The sequence below is a fragment of the Toxotes jaculatrix genome, chromosome 4 (assembly GCF_017976425.1).
Source record: "Toxotes jaculatrix isolate fToxJac2 chromosome 4, fToxJac2.pri, whole genome shotgun sequence".
Classification (NCBI taxonomy): domain Eukaryota; kingdom Metazoa; phylum Chordata; class Actinopteri; family Toxotidae; genus Toxotes; species Toxotes jaculatrix.
Window position 1 is genome coordinate 953,600 of NC_054397.1, and position 16,356 is coordinate 969,955.

The following is a 16,356-nucleotide window of genomic DNA, read 5'->3' on the forward strand; positions in this document are numbered from 1 at the left end:
AAATAAACAGACATGAAACCTGATTTTGGTTGATGTAAAAATCGTATTAAAATCCAGAACTGGCATAAAACTGCTCACTGATCAATGATCGACAGCCTAAAACAGCCACAGTTATCACAGGACACCACATTTTAACAGCGGACAAATCTTTGTCCAGAGATAAATGTGTGTTTACATTCACATCATACGAAACCAGGTCACAGATAAACTGCAGAAAATTTCATATTCATATTAATCTGTGACTTAATGTGCTAACAGATGCTTCCAGGTGCATTTCACCCCAAAACATTAGTAACTGTGTCTGCACGACATTTTAACAGAGGGTTTGTCGTCATAAGGATGAATAATGATGATGAATCTCCTCCTCTCCTCCATTCCTAGCTGTCCTATCTTCCTCCTTTTCCTCCTTTCACCCAGCCCGGCCATCGGCAGGAGGGTCCCCCATCTGAGCCAGGTTCTGCTCAAGGTTTCTTCCTGTTAAAAGGGAGTCTTTCCTTGCCACTGTCGCCTTAAGTGCTTGCTCTGGGGTCAGGCTCTGGGTCTCTGTAAAGCGCTTTGAGACAATTTTGATTGTGGAAGGCGTTATATAGATAAAATTGAATTGAATTGAATTGAATTGAATTGAATAACATTTACTGAACTACTGAACAAAATACTGAACTGAAACATTGGAGCTGGAAAACAAGATGAATATAGTCACTTCATATTTACTGTGCCACGCAAACGTTCAGGCTCTAAAAGTAAAGTGACAACACCTGCAACATTAACACCATTAATTATTTTCAGTCATTGCTGAACGGCCAAAGTGCAGCAAAAAAAATCAGCTCGGGATTTCCTGTGACCCCCTCCACCTTTAAACCAGCACCAGTTCTCCTCAGTACACCTGCTCAGTTTCGCAGGTACCTGTCTCAGTGGATTTAGTCTGTCTCAGTGTCTCTGTGTCTTCATGTGATCCCAGACTGACTCCATGGTGCTGATATCAGGTCTCTGTGGGGGCCAGACCATCTGCTGCAGGGTGACTCTGGGACCATCAGACTCCTCCCGATGGGACTGATGATGGAGAAGAATCTAAACATGTAACGGGCATAAAACTTTTGTACACTGTGGAAAACAACACATTTAACATTTGTTTTTAATTATTTATCTATATCTTCTGTTAAACTGTAAATTGTCAGTTCAGGAACTTCAGGAACAAACGCGGTGACAGTGAATAATAAATGTCAGGAAGACTTCTCTGAAGTTACCAGCCTTTGCCTTATTAAGTCAAAGCAAAAACACTAAGCGGAGTGTAAACGTTTCACTATAAAACAAAACGCGGTAACAGCTGAGCCGGACCAGCAGAGGGCAGCACCGCGCATGTCAGCGTGTCCCTGAGAGGAAGTCATTAAGTGATTTTTTACATACAAAATACAACAGTACAAAAAAATAGCCATTAAGGTGGGAATATATCCCGACTGGTCACGGGGCGATAGTAAACCTGGGTCTGGATGTAACTAATAGTTTCTGATGGCATATTTGCTCCTTCTATTGTCCAAATACCGTCGAACAAGTCATTAACACTTTTATTTTGAAACCGGAACTGCTTTGTTTATTTCACTGTAGTGACACTTGCAGCCATGGACGCACGTGGATAATGGAGCTCTGCGCGACAGGACTTTGAATTCTTGATATCCAGGTATAATAACCTTTATTTTACCTGATTCTCTGAGGAGTGAGTCTGTAATGAAGCTTAGTGGGAGACATGTTACGTAGCTCCCGGTTACGGTGACTCTGATGCGCTTCCTGGTGTCTCGCTACGGAGCAGAACGTCAAGTCAGACTGAACGGAAAATCTGCCGGTTTACATTTTCTTTGCGTTTCAGTGAAGGCACGTTGTTGATAAAACTCCTAATGTGAACTTCTTCTTTTTCATATGATCACAGTTGTTAAATCGGCACATATATGACTGGCAAAGGAAGAAAATATTCCATCGTACGTTTTACACTCGGCCCAAGTAAACAACTTTATTAAGACACTGGCAGACAAACAAACAAACAAACATGAAATGGGGATTTTTATGGTAAAAGAATCTGCGGAATCACTCGACATTGCCCGAATCCAACCGTAGCTCTCATCTGTAGCTAATGCACTGACGAACGTATTAAAAATGCTAGTTTATTTGCATGGAGTTTGGTTTACAATTGATAGCACTACAGAGAACTTCGGTAATTGTGATTAGCTTGTATCAAACAGTGGCAGGTTAAATACCCGGTAAGGTTTACCGGCACTAGCAGCTCCGCGATAGAAGACACATTATGTGTTTAAACTTAATTCGGGCAACGTAAGTTTATAAACAGCTAACTAGCCAGTACTAGCTAGCTAACTAGCCAGTAGCATTACTGGCTAGTTTGACCAGCTGGTTAGTAGCGCTGACGCAGTTATCACTTCGGTGCTAATAAAGTTGCTTATCAGACGCATGTTGAGAATACAAACCCACCAGCGGACGGCTGAACGTGTCAGTAACAGTTCGGGAATATTTAGGTCGATGTCAGGTGAGTGTGAATTAACAAAAACTTGACAAATGCCGACGGAGCTCAGGTGAATTTCATGAAACTTTACACAAACAATTTAAATTCCAAGATGGCGCCATATTCTTCTTCTCTTACTGTCGGCAGTGCATTATGCTCAGTGCTGCCTCTATTGGCGGGAAGCGTTATTACAACACCTTGTCATACAGATGAAGCAGTTAATGCACTGAGGCCCAAAATCCCCAGGTCTATTCCACAACACATAAACAGAAGTTACCTGTACCACTTCCTGCCTCTTCAGCTGCAGACCCACCTTCCTGTCCTGAACCAGCATCAACTCTAATTCTTCCTCGTTTATTTTCCACAGCTGAGCCACAGAAACCAAGATGAAGGGGAAAGGGAAGCAGCGGCGGGAGCCGGGGGTCTCAAAGAAGCTGAGGACAGCGAACAGCAGCGATGATGAAGACTCTGACGTGGAGAAGAACTTTGCTCTGCTCACTGAGAGAGGAAGAGGAGGGGCTGTGGAGGGAGAACCGTACTACAGAGGAGAGGAGGAGGAGGAGGAGGAAGGGTCTGAGGATGGTGATGAAGAGGAAGAAGATGAGAAGGAATCAGGTGGTGGTGAGGAAGAGTCGGATGATGGTGAAGAAGAGGAGGAGGCTGAGGGAGATGAAGAAGAGGACGGTGACAGTGAGGCCTCTGAGGAGGAGGAGGAGGAGGATGATGATGATGATGATGACGAAGAGCCAGAGGCTGCTGGTGGCAGCAGTGAGATCCAGACAAGAGAAGACATTAAAAAAGGTGATTTTTCTTTTCTTTTCCATCGTCTGTGTTTAACTGGTGCATAGAACTCAGAGAAGAGCTGTGACCAAAGGAGCAGTTAGAGCCCAGTTAGTTTCCTGGTTATTTACAGTCACAGGTGCACGGGGAACACCTGAATCATCAGTCATGTGACCCTCGCTCTGCTTCGAAGGTTTCCTGTTTGTGATGAGCAGGTCGTGGAAATGTGTCTGCTTCCGTTTCAGATCAGTGTGAAGCGTTGTTTTAACGAGTGCGTACGAAAAAGCTTTGTCAGCATCAGGCATGAAATGAGCAGCAGTTTCTGTCTGTGATGAGAAACAGTTACATCACCAGCAACATGTTTATCTGTGTGATGAAGTGAGAGAGGAAGCAGGTCAGACTGAAGCAGGACCCACAGATGTGAAACATCATATGATTCAGGTTCATCCTGAAGCTGCTCCTGAGATTTAACCCACGCACAGTAACAATGTCCAGTAACAAGTTCTCTGACCCCCCCAGAACTGTCCAACATGTCCTTTGAGGACATCATGAAGCTACAGAACAAAGTGGGAACCAAAGTTTACAACCAGGTCGCCTACGGCAGCGACAAGAGACAAGAGACCAGCAAGAAGAGACGACTGAACAAGAACAGGTGACCAGCGTCAGCCTGCACGGCACTGCCTGCCTCTGACCTTTACCACTCACTGTTTTTAACCGTGTGTGTTTGTGGTTTCAGACCCACAGAGATTTCAGCTAAGAAACCAGCGCCGTTCCTCCGTCAGGTCGTCCCCATCAGGAAACCAGTGAGTGAGGAAAGCCTGTGTTAGCGTCGGTCCTCCGCTCAGCTGGAGTCACTTTAAATGATCCGGTGTCTTCTGTGTTTTTTGTTTGTGCCGCAGACGCTGAGAGATCCTCGGTTTGATGACCTGTCAGGAGAATACGAGCCTGAGATTTTCCAGAAGACGTATAGATTCATTAATGACATCAAACAGAGAGAGAGAGAGGTGAGGCTTCACTCACAGCGTGAGGCGCTGCAGGAGCAGGTCACCTGATCACACCTGTGTCAGGCGTCCCGCCTGACACAGGTGTGATCAGGGGGGACTGAACGTGAACCATGTTGGTGTGGTGTTTGTCTGCAGGTCGTCCAGAAGCAGCTGAAGAGGACGAAGAAGAGCCACCAGAGGAAGGAGAAACTGCAGTTCCTTCTGAAGAGGATGGTGAGTTTCAGCTGCCGTCACACACACACACCTCAGTCCTTCAGCCTGGTGATCAGGACACACACGGGTGCTGTCCTGCCAGGTCCAGGACGACGGAAACCTCTGCCCCATGTCAAATGTCCCATCAGAGACCTCTGCTGAAAACAACCGTTTTTGTCCTTGTCCATCCGTCCGTCCCCTCTGGGAAACTAAACTGTCCTCCATCATCTCTCTCACCTAAAATCATCATTAGGTTCCAAAACTTCACACTCACTGGAAAACTCATCTCAGCTGAGTGGGGAACCTGAGCAGCAGGCTTCCTGTGCGCAGTGTGAGCATCGTACATGTGTCGGCGTCGGTTTTAAATGTGTGACCCGTGATTTTCTGCAGGAAAACCAGGAGCGAGCGAGGAAGAGCCAAGAGCAGCAGAGAGAGAGAGAGCTGCAGTTCAAGAGACAACAGAGAGAGCAAGCCAATCAGGGCACGCGACCCTTCTTCCTCAAGAAATGTGAGAACGCGTTTAGGCTGAACGTCCGGTTCCATCGGTCCCTTCAGCCTTTCACTTCCTGTCCCACTGTTTATACATTCATTCTAAACTGAACGTGACGCTGTTTTCTGACATTGTAAAAACTCAAACATGAATCTTCTGTCGTGTTTCTGTCCAGCTGAGAAGAAGAAGCTGCAGCTGGCTGAAAAGTACCAGGAGCTGAAGAAGAGCGGCAAACTGGAGAACTTCCTGAGCAAGAAGAGGAAGAGGAACGCCGTGAAGGACCGCAGGAAGCTGCCGAGGCAGCTGCAGAACAAGAAGGCTGCGTGAGGCGTTCACTGACCCCCCCCCCCCCCCCCGAAAAAACCACCCGAGGAAGAACCTGCTGATTCTCCATACTTCAGTGATTTGGTGGCTGTAATGACCGGTTGCAGCCTGCTGGTGGAGCTGTTGTACTGTACGAGTTAATTGTGTTGGCTGAGACACTTTGTGCTGCCACAGTCAGCTGAAAGCTCGGGGACGGCAGGTCAGTAAGTCGGATGAACTTTCACTCGATTTTATTTTATTTTAAGTTTATCCTCTTTTGAAAAAATGACCTTGGTGCGTTCAGTGATGCTCGGACATCTGAGCGTTGATGATGAACTGGTGAAATTCATCATGTACATAGTGTCAGAAAATTAAACTTGGCGGACGAACAGGAAACAAACATGGCCGCTGTGAAGAAAAAAAAGATGGTGTGAACTTTCAGCAAGTTGAAACTACGTGAAATAATGTAACTGAGCAAACTGCTGCATTATCTGTCTCTGCAGCGTCAAAGTCTGCGTGTTGTTACAGGAATCAGCTTCCTGTCTGGGAAGAAGGGAATGGAACGGAGAGTTTGTGTGAAACTTGTTTTCCTGCTCGTCTGAGCGATGGGAGACGCCATCGGACACGCTTTTGTCCTTTTGCAGTTTATAAGTAGTTTTATACCAAAACTCCATGATTGAACTGTGCAGTCACAGCTGTACAGATGTTACTGGAAACATCTGCTTCACCTCAGAAACTCTGATGATTAAAAAAAATAAAATAATATTTGCGCGTCTTTGTACTGTGCAGTGTGTTAGAATGAACAGCAGAGGGAGCCACGGGGTCGATTCTGGCTGCTGATGCAGAGGACGAGCTCAGTCACTGTCTGATGTCAGCGTCCCGTCCACACCACGTCTCCCTGTAACTGAGTAAATTTACTCGAGTATTTCCATCTTCTGATACTTTAAACCTCTCAGTTTTTACTCTTTTATTAGCTGATAAAAATTTCTGTTACTTTCCCAAATCAGATTAATAATATGAATATGTTAAGATAAACCTATATAAAATCCAGTGAATGGAAAATAAAACCAAACATTCTCTTCCACTTCAGTTGCTTTTACTGCTTTCACCTCCACTGCCTCTTCAGCTCTCACTCTTTAACCGACGTGTTTTCACTGATTCACCATGAGAACATTTCACCTCCTTTCAGAGCTTCAGCCTGTGTGTGTGACTAAGAACTGACATTTTAAAACGTCTGAAGCTGTTTAACGTGTTTAGTCCTTCACCAGCTGAGGAGACTGAATCCAGCTGTTCCACGTTCTGCGTCTGTCATTGGAAAACAACTGCACACACTCTGCAGCTCTCCCACAGCGAAGAGACTCAGAGTCAAAACAAGTTTGAGAAATAGATTTTAAAACTAAAAGGTTTTTAAAAAAAAAAAAAAAAAAATCAGTGAAAACCTCCTGATCTGATCTGTAACAAGGTTCATCAGCTGCTGATTCTCTGCTGGTAACAGTGGCTGTCTCTGTCTCTGTCTCTGTCTCTGTCTCATCCCGGGGCCCCTGACGTCTCTAAAAGTCAGTTAGCAGTGTATAATGAGAACAGTGCTAAATGCTTTTCTCCACGCTGCCTGAATCCTGTTCTCTCTGCTCTCTGACAGGTGGCATTCATCCCATCAGAGCTGCTCGCCTCCACACAGCAGGAGGGCAGGAGGGCGGGGCAGGGGGCAATAATATAAGGCCTTATATTCATGAGCTAATAAGCTCCATTCAACACCCAAACACACCCCCAGCCCCCACACCCCCACCCTCTCCATCAACCTCCACTTTCCCTTTTGTGTTGCTGCTGTTATGAACGTAATGAAAGACTCATGTTGCTGCTTTAAACGGTCGGTGTGTGATTTCATCTTTCTGCTTCATCAGACCGACTCAACGGGATTTTACACTTTTCAAATGTAGAAATCCACGTTTGGAAAAGAAATACATCATTAAATAATGAATGAAAACTAAACTGAAAATGTCACTGACAGTTCTCATGTGCATCATGAGGAAAGTGAACTGAACGCTGCTTTTTTTTCAGTCCAGGTTTTTTTTTCGTGATTTATTCTGAGCCACAAATTCATGTAAGTATTGTCCCTTCTGGGCTTCCATACCCGCGAAGTTTCAGCACATAACATCACAAATGGAGCTGAGAGTGAAACGGCCTCTGGAAACATGAGCAGTAAACACACCTGCACTCGCTCTGCGTCACGTCGCAGACAACACGTCCTGCAGGTTGTTTCCACAGACATCAGCCAATCAGGACCAAGCTTTTCTTTGAGCGCAGAGAAGACAATGTCGATGCTGGAGGAGGGCATCATGGGAGATTTTGTTAAATGCTGCACCTTTAAAGTTTCCCCAAACTCATCGATTACAAGTTCTACAAAACACCTTTGGATCAGACGCAAACAGAAACTTTATCCTGAACTTCTTTCTCTTTTCACTGTTCTTGACTTGAAATGTGCATCGACAGACGGTGTGCCGACTCTTCACCTCCTCCTCCTCCTCCTCCTCCTCCTTCCCAGGTGAACACACCCTCCACAGTTTTCATTCTCCATTCTCTTCAGTGTCAAAGCACAACGGACGCCTCCCCGGGACCAAACCCAAATCTCCGCTCTCATACCGATTCATGGCGGCTGTTGTTGACCATTGTTCCACGGAGATCCTGCGCGTCATGAATAGCCAATAAAAAGCCCATCGCTCCACGGTGAATCGGAGCTGAAGAAAAGGTGCCCAGAGAGGCAGTGATGGCCTCCATACAGCTCTCAGTGTGGAAACCATCTGTTCGCCCGGCCCCCTGCTCGCAGCGTGAAAGGGATAATTGAGTGTTATAGAGAATAGATCCCTCTGCTGCTGATTTGTATTCTTTAGAAAGAGCCAGGGGTTTCACACCACATCTGCCCCTCAGCTCCATTCAGCCCCTTTCACTGTCCCATCAATTAGCACACTCAATTAAGCCCTCATAATCCCTTTATCGACACACAAGGGCTCCATCGAGCGCCACGCCCGCCACAGAGAAGTGGCAACAAATGAGACTTTAGTGACTGTTTTCTTTGGGAAGGAGGAGGGGAAACAATGCAGGCTGAAGGCAGTGCGAGTCCTTCAGCACTTCATCAGAAGAGCTGATGGTTGAAAGGCTGAGCGCTGCTGCAGCTGGCAGCGAGCCGCTGAAGGCTGCCATCGGCGTGAACGAGCTCCCTGCTCCGTTTGTCGGCCATTGTTCTGCAGATTATGAGCTGCCTTTTCTCCGGAGCGTTTCAATTAATTAGAGGAGGGCTGAATGGAGAGGCAGCCAGTCGGGCACATGCAGGCCGGAGGAGGTCTGTGCACAGAGGAGCTGTGAAAACGGACTAAACGTCAACAGTGTCAATGGCATCGCCATGAAAAGCTGAAGTTTAATCCCTGTTAGTGCCGCGTGAGCTGCGACTGATCTAACAGGCAGCGCTGCATAACACCCGACAGAGGACAGTCATCCGATCAACCCCTGCTGCCTGTTCCGAATCAAAGACTCGTCCCGGGTATGAACCCAGGACCCAGGAACCCAGTCAGAGCAGCTGGTGAACACAGTCCAGGGTTTAGCAGCTAAAGAGCCTGATATTTCCTTCAGGAGCTGGTGGAGACCAAACACAGAGCTAAAAGAGAGAGAACACTGGACTGAGATCCATCAGGTGGACTCAGAGACTGCTCCAGATGAAGGTCGTGTTGATCTATCAAATGTTTATAAGAACAAGTTCAGGTTATTGTTAAAGAAAGTTGCTCTTACATCGGGCTCGTCCGGGATTTGAACCCGGGACCTCTCGCACCCAAAGCGAGAATCATACCCCTAGACCAACGAGCCACTTCAGGCAGTTAGTGTGACCCCTCTTCCGAACTGTGTCAGTAACTGTTGAACAATGACCTTATAAATAAATAAAGAGTCACGCAGAGTTTAGCTTTCATGGGCTCGTCCGGGAGTTGAACCCGGGACCTCTCGCACCCGAAGCGAGAATCATACCCCTAGACCAACGAGCCATGTGGGTCACGCTTTCCGAACCAAAGGACGAGTCTGGTCAGAACAAGGGTCGACATTTTCCTCTGCTTCCAGGCTTTGTGCTACGCTAGGCTACACAGCTCCTGTCCACACAAAGGTCCTGAGAAATGTGGCTTCCTTTCATTTGATGGAATGATGAAGCAGAGGAAGATAAAGGACAAAAAAAAGATGTATGTCATGATCTGGCATTTTGGGTCATGAGAGGATGAGGTCATCTTCCCCTGTCCAATGAGAGCGACCGAAGTCTTTTATTTGAAAGTGTTTTTGAAACAGAAAAGGCTCAACACGCACGCAGTGAGGCCTGGGAAACGACTTTAACGCGTTGCATTAAAGCTCTGTAATTGTTTTTATGGATTGCTTCTTGTAGCCATAATTGTTCACGACTCCATAAACGAGAGAGAAACAGTCCAGACGGTTCATTAGAGAACTGAGCGTCTCGCTCGCGCCGCAACACGTCGTGTAAAACAAGGAGAGAATCTGTTAAAGAGACTTCAGTGAGAAAACTGTCGAAATAAAAACCACATGTAGCTGAGAGGGAGGGAGTTTCCCAGCAGGCGGTTCTGTCCTGTTTCTGCACTGCATTTCCCAGAAGTCACCAGGTAGTCCAACAGAGTGTGGCTCAGGTGGTGGGGGACGTTGGACATTGACAGCAGGCTTGTTCTTAGGCATGATGCTGAATTCAAAATGTCTCCTGAGTCTTTGTCTAACGTGTGACACGATGTCATCTTGGATTTTCTACTGATATCTGGATCAAATGACCCTGAACTGAATTTTGACACGAACTTTATAAGGGAACAATCTTAAATAGTATGTTTCCAACTTGTTTTGCTTCTTTTGATGTTATTCATCCACAAACGTCTTTCTCTGGAGACACAGAAATAAAAGCATCCCAAATATTCCTGTGTCCTGTGCAGCCTCCACACTCCAGCTGATCAACATGAAGTCCGTCTTTCTGGTTCAGAGCTTGACTCCAAAGTGAGGCGAGAGGAAAAAAGAGTTTTTGGACAGACTGGAAACTGAAAACCCTTCAGATGCAGATGTGTCCGGTCCAGTGGGTCGTAGGGAGGGAGGAGGATTCAGCAAAGGAGATTTTACTTTCCAGAAATCAGCCAGTGAGATGGAGAGTTTCCTTCAAAGTGTTTCCCAGCACTGAGAGTGAGTGTTTAGTCTGATTGGTCACAGAGGGAATGAACCTCCTGACCTCTGGCAGTGTCTCACTCTCACTGCTCAGAGGCCTGAGAGACACATTCATGTTGTTGTGGATTCAAACCACAGCAGGACGACAACACAGAGGAGACACGATTCATTTCTTTTGTCTTCTTATCGGCATCAAAGCTCTCCAAAGCAGAACCTGACACGGTTCCTGTCCACTCTGCAGCACCGTACGCTGACTGGACTCAGGGTGTGTCCTTATTACATGTCAGTGAATGTTCTGTTTTGGCAGCACTGTGTGTGAAAGACATTACTGGACATTTACAGAGTCATGGGAAACCCCTTGTCTCCCTCCGGTCGTCATAGCCTTTGTCCTTCATGTACATCTGGAAAGTCGAAGCTCTGAGTGAAACTCTGCTGCTGATAAAATCTCCCAGAGAGTCGACCTTGATTTAATCTCCCTGTAGTTTAGAATTAAATCTAATTCTGAACTTAATGAAACTGTTGTGGAAATGAAAACCTTTCCCGAGTTGTTTGGTTTGAGGTGATTTAGGTCTCACTGCAGTCAAATCCAGTTTCTGAATGAAATTTAATGTGAAAAGTTTCTGATATCCCTGCAGCTCTTTAGCCTCTTTTAGCTGCTAGTTTTTGGTGTCATAAGACATTGTCATCGTAAACTCAGTCCGTTTGTGCAGTAAAGACACTGAGAGACGCAGAAACTCCTGCATGTCAAACTGAGTTGACTGAACTCAAGAAGTCACTGCATCAGCAAGTTTCCAGCACCGTGTACGGACCATGCAGAACACAGGAAGAGCCTCAGACGGTCGATTAAAGTCCAATACAGGTAAAAAACCTGTCAGGTGAAACTGAGGCTCACTTCCTTCCTCGGCCAAACACACATGATGCATCTTGACAAGAGAAAATATTCTGTCACATCTGAAGACTTCCTCCCTCCGAGATTTCTGACTTTACACAGCAAAGATAAAATTCAGAGATTTCATTTTTGTGATCCAGGACAATTCAACAGGACTTTTATCAACAAATCTGCAGAAGCCAGATACCAAATATACTAATCTCTGAAACTCTTTCATTCTTCTTTCCTGCACCACAAGATTTAAAAGTGACTAATGGAAATAAAGTTTCAAACTTGGCTGAAAGCGTGTCAGTTTCTATAAACTGGATGGATCCATTTCTTTATTTTCTTAGCAAAAGCTCTAATTTAACTCTGAAGAATGAAAGTCCTTTTTCCATCTGTCTCAGGTTTCCAGCTGACATTTACAGTCTGAGTCACAGATGTGACTGATGAACTGTGATGCAGCAGCCAGTCGTTTGCTGAAGGTCACACGGTCTGACTGACAGGGAAGCTTTTCCTCCTGCAGCCTCAGCAGGAACTTTGTTTTTGCAGCAATGTGGTTTATAGTTTTTGTCAAAGGGACACAAACTGCTGCTGAGTCGTTCCTGTGCCTGTACTTCCTGTACGTGGCTGTGTCGCATCTGTGATGTATTTACTGTAAATTCTCAGAGCCAGGCGTTTACTCCTGATTTCTCCCGTGAAAACTCAACACTTCCTCCATGTTTTCGACTGTTTTCTTAACAATTCCACCAGTACACAAACAGCCGAGTCTCCTTCCCTGAAGTCGTGTCGTTGCCAGATTTGAAACCAAAAAGACACCAAAACCAAAACCTGAGCTCACCAACTGCATCTGCCAACCCACACCAGAGCTGGAGAAAGTGTGCTGGGTGGAGGGATACGCTGGGCGGAGGTGTACGCTGTTTGTTATAGTTCCTGCACATAATTCGTTTTTTCCATTTCTCTTTGTGCGTGGGTTAGAGAAACGAGATGTAACGTGCTACGCAGTGAGCTATAGAGGTGTTGTTAGGTAGCTGTTTCCCCTGGCCGCTATGCTAAGCTAGGCTAACCGTTGTGTCATCTGGGTCTGCCAACAAATATGGCCGCCTCTGTGTCTCAGACTGATGGACAAAGCTGGGTGAGGATTTCAGGTGCTGAAATCAGCAGGGACTCGTTTGTCTCGAACTGTGGACAGAGAACTCTGAGTGCTTCAGACAGGCTGAGGAGAGAAACCCTGTGAATCAGGAGTGTGTTTGATTCTCTGATGAACGTTTGGTCGCCGAAGCTTCACATGTGGACACTGTGTGTGTGTGTGAGCCTCCTCAGACGAGGCTAAAACAAAAGTAGTTCCCCTGGACATGTACGGTTCTACAGCCACCTGACACCTGACACCTCCTGAGGGAAAAGGCTGAGCTGTGATAAGACAGAGCAGCGGGAGGCTGCAGTCTGCAGACTCATTAAAGGTCTTTATGGGTCCAGGAGCAGGGTTTAATTCTCCTGAGTCAGACGTCTGCTGCTGTGTTTCCATAGGACGCTTTAAAGACGACAACACTCCTCCTCCTCCTCCTCCTCCTCCTCCTCCTCCTCCTCTTCTTCTTCTTCTTATCTGCAGCCATCTGAGCCGAGGTGAGAGTGAGTCAGTGCAGCAGTCGATGTCTTAACTCTGCCTTTTACTGTCTGACTCCATGTTACAGCCTGTGTTTACACTCAGCAGCTGTCAGGCCCTTTGAGAGTGAGCACCATGTGGTTTATACCTGTTCAGTCTCCTCTGGTATATTTGCTTATTCTCTGCATCAGTGGATCCTGACCCTTTTCTGTCATGTCCTCCTGTGGAAGCTGATTTTTTTTTTCCTTCAGCATTCAGTCCTGTCCCACAGTCTGGGAACCAGACGACTGTTCTCCTAACACTGTTTCAGTGTAAAGCAGAGCTCTATAACTCTATGAATCTCTTCTTCTTCTTCTGTCTTTTGCCCTCGTTTCTTGGCCGCCTTTGGCTTTTGTCTGAAAATGAGGTTGAAAATGTTTGTTCGGCCTGAGGGTGGCGCCGCAGGAGAGGTCACATGGTCGTTCCAATAAAGGGTACAGCGTCTGGGGAGCAGGAATGAGATCAGAAAATCTTTTCTGAATTTGGCAGCAGTGATCTCCAGCCTGTTTTCATTCACTACATGAATCTGAACAGAGTAAGACCCGGTCAGGTTACAGGCTTGTGAGTTTATTAATAATTGAAAGCCTCCTCCGATGGACTTCCATCACGCCACAGCTGTCACCTTTGACCTTCAGAGATCAATAACCAGCTCATCTGCGGCTTTTCATCGACGCCCCGCTGGGAACGCAGCTCAGTGCTCAGCAGCTCATCTTTTCATTAAGATCCAGTGATGCCATCTGCCTGTTAAACCAAAGCTCTCCTCAGGCTACAGGACGCGACTGAGCCAACGATCCACTGCCACCCTCTCGTTTCATTATCTGATTCCTCTGTAAACCCGTAAACAGCGAGAGCCGGTGAGTGTAGTGTGTTACATTATGTCCCCGTTTTTTTGGGAGGTTCAAACCTGTGACTCTGTGGTTACAGAGCAGCGTCACAATGATTTACATCATCATCATCATCATCTTCCTCATCATAGATTCGAACAGACGAGTCCGGCCTCCAGCTCTGACAGCATAATCTCTACAGCTGTTTCAGAGGTTACCATGGAAACTCCCACATTGAACACACACGCACAGCGTCATGCAATCCTATATGCAGTGTCCTGACCTCGTCCTCCTCGCTGTGAGCTCTGGGGATCAGTGAGGCTTCAGTTAGCAAACCGTGCTCTGGTAAACCTCAGTGTCCTCCCTGGTTCACCAACACAAAGCCCCTCGCTCTGAAAGCCCTGAGGTGAAGCGGCTTCGGTTAAGTCTCATAATGGGTCACAGATTTGTTGAGGTTCCAGTGACGGGAGAACCAAACACTCAGATACCAGCTGAGTGAATCTTCTCGCTCTGTGTATCTTCTGTGTTCCCGTGTTGCTGAGCCATCAGGTGTGACTGTAAAACACTTTGAGTCAACACAGCGCTGCAGATCTTGGTGATCCTTGTTCATGTAGAGTCACCAGCAGCCATGTCTCTTTCTCCTGTTTCACAGTGTGATGGACAACATTCAGGAAATGACTGAGGATGTTTTACTGAGGGGGCGGGTCAGGGGAACGTTACCTGTCTCCCGGATTAAAATCGCCCAGTCAGCAGTCTGATTCTCCGCTTTCCGTTCGCGTCGCCATCAGGTATCTGCAGCGATCAAACAGCTTTCAAAGGCAGTGGAGCTTTGTAATTACATTACTGGTTGTGCTGGCAGCTCTTTGAAGCCCACAGTCCCTTATGCTCCTTATTGTTTGCCCCAGGGCATCATGGGAGGACCGTAAACTTCAGCTGCAGCGTTTTATGGCTTTTTGCTCTGAAATGACACAGTGATGTGGGCAGGAGAGGACAGTTATGGTTCTGGGGTTCGATTCAAATAAAAACTGTGATCTGAAGATCACAACATCCAGTCTTTTTAAAACTCACCTCTGTGTCATCACTGATCATCCTAATGCCGGTGGCCTGTAATCAGGCTCCAGGTCACAGGGTGGACGGGTGAGGAAGGGAGGAAGCTCTTCCTCACCCGTCCTAATTAGCAGAATGGAAAGGATCCAGAAAGGGGCTGCGCCACATTAACAGATCAAATACGGAGACTTCAAAGCAGATCGTCCAGGATTTGAATCCAAAGGATGACGAAGGTCCAGTGTCCTGCTGCTCCTATGGACTGTATCTGGGACAAGCAACCAAAGACTGAAGGACTTGTTGTGATTGCTTTTGCTTGTTTCAAAAAAAAGTGACAACAAGACTGGAGGCAGGAAAGTGATGTGTGTTAGGCTAACTGTCTGTGAACATCCAGACTTTTTTAGGTTAAACAGATCTCAAAATGTTAATATATCCCACCCACTAACAGGTGCCACGATGAAGAGATAATCAGTGCTATTCACTTTACCTGTCAGTGGTCATGGTTTTACACCTGATCGCTGTATGTTGGGTGAAACACACCCTTCATTCCACTGCTTTGTCAAAGCGACAATATTAGACGAGAGTGCCGAGGGCTCATCCAGGATTTGAACCCGAGACCTTTTGCACCCAAAGCAAGAATCATACCTCGACCAACGAGACAAGACAAAGAAACCAGCAGTGTTTGTGGGTTTGCAGACTAAAAACATCTGCCAGCATAGCTTCTTATTGTCTCACACTGAGGAAAACTGGCTAGCCATTTTACTCTGCTTCCAATCTTTTTGCTGATATGAAGTAAACATCTGCCTGGAAGAGGGACCTGATGTCTCTGACAAAAACTAGCAGATCATGTGTTTTATTGAACAGACTTTGGTAAAGCACCATGTGAAAGACTTTGCAATCAGAGACACCCTTCATTCAAGGACAAAAGGAGCACCAAGGGCTCGTCCGGGATTTGAACCCGGGACCTCTCGCACCCTAAGCGAGAATCATACCCCTAGACCAACGAGCCAAGATTTCCATGGTTGTCGTTTGTAGAGGAACCACATTAGGTAAAATTTCTGTGCAGGAAACTAAGGGAAAAGAAGTCCCTGAGAGAACATGAGAGCTCTTTTCTCTGCACTAATATTTACAGACAGTCCAGTTTATTGTGCTTTGGTCTGATAAGAACCTGTTAATCATATCATTCCACTGGATCGACTCACTGTTATCGCAGATTTCCCCTGAGTAAACGCTTGTCTAAGCAGCTCAAAGCCAGTCATCGTTCTGTCCGGGGCGGGATGGTCTCCTGATGATCGGTGACCTTTTCACAATGCAACTTTATGCTGATGTGAGTCTAAATATGAATAAAGCTGTTAAAAATGTTAAAGATCAGATATAATGAAAATCCAGAGGGAAAGGACGTATTCTTCCTAAACTTTAAATGTTTGCACACATGGACATGACCTGTGACTGTCCATGACTTTTACAGTGTATTAGATGTTGATAGATGTTGATCTGTGTTCTTCAGAACTTTGATGCC

At 46.2% G+C, this 16,356-nt stretch overlaps 1 protein-coding gene and 3 non-coding genes across 4 annotated transcripts; 1 reads left to right on the top strand and 3 right to left on the bottom strand.

Moving 5' to 3' along the window:
* Positions 1-1,445: 1,445 nt before the first annotated feature.
* On the top strand, positions 1,446-5,325 carry rrp36 (ribosomal RNA processing 36). The gene is made up of 8 exons (XM_041035444.1): positions 1,446-1,675; positions 2,874-3,307; positions 3,806-3,938; positions 4,023-4,089; positions 4,186-4,290; positions 4,426-4,503; positions 4,873-4,990; positions 5,148-5,325. The coding sequence occupies exons 2-8, from the start codon at positions 2,893-2,895 to the stop codon at positions 5,297-5,299; spliced, it is 1,068 nt and encodes a 355-aa protein (XP_040891378.1). The 5' UTR covers positions 1,446-1,675; positions 2,874-2,892; the 3' UTR covers positions 5,300-5,325.
* A 3,733-nt stretch (positions 5,326-9,058) lies between these two features.
* Positions 9,059-9,130, bottom strand: trnap-ugg. The gene has a single exon. It is a non-coding gene; the product is annotated as a tRNA-Pro (tRNA).
* A 101-nt stretch (positions 9,131-9,231) lies between these two features.
* On the bottom strand, positions 9,232-9,303 carry trnap-cgg. The gene has a single exon. It is a non-coding gene; the product is annotated as a tRNA-Pro (tRNA).
* Positions 9,304-15,774: 6,471 nt separating this feature from the next.
* trnap-agg lies at positions 15,775-15,846 on the bottom strand. The gene has a single exon. It is a non-coding gene; the product is annotated as a tRNA-Pro (tRNA).
* Positions 15,847-16,356: the final 510 nt, after the last annotated feature.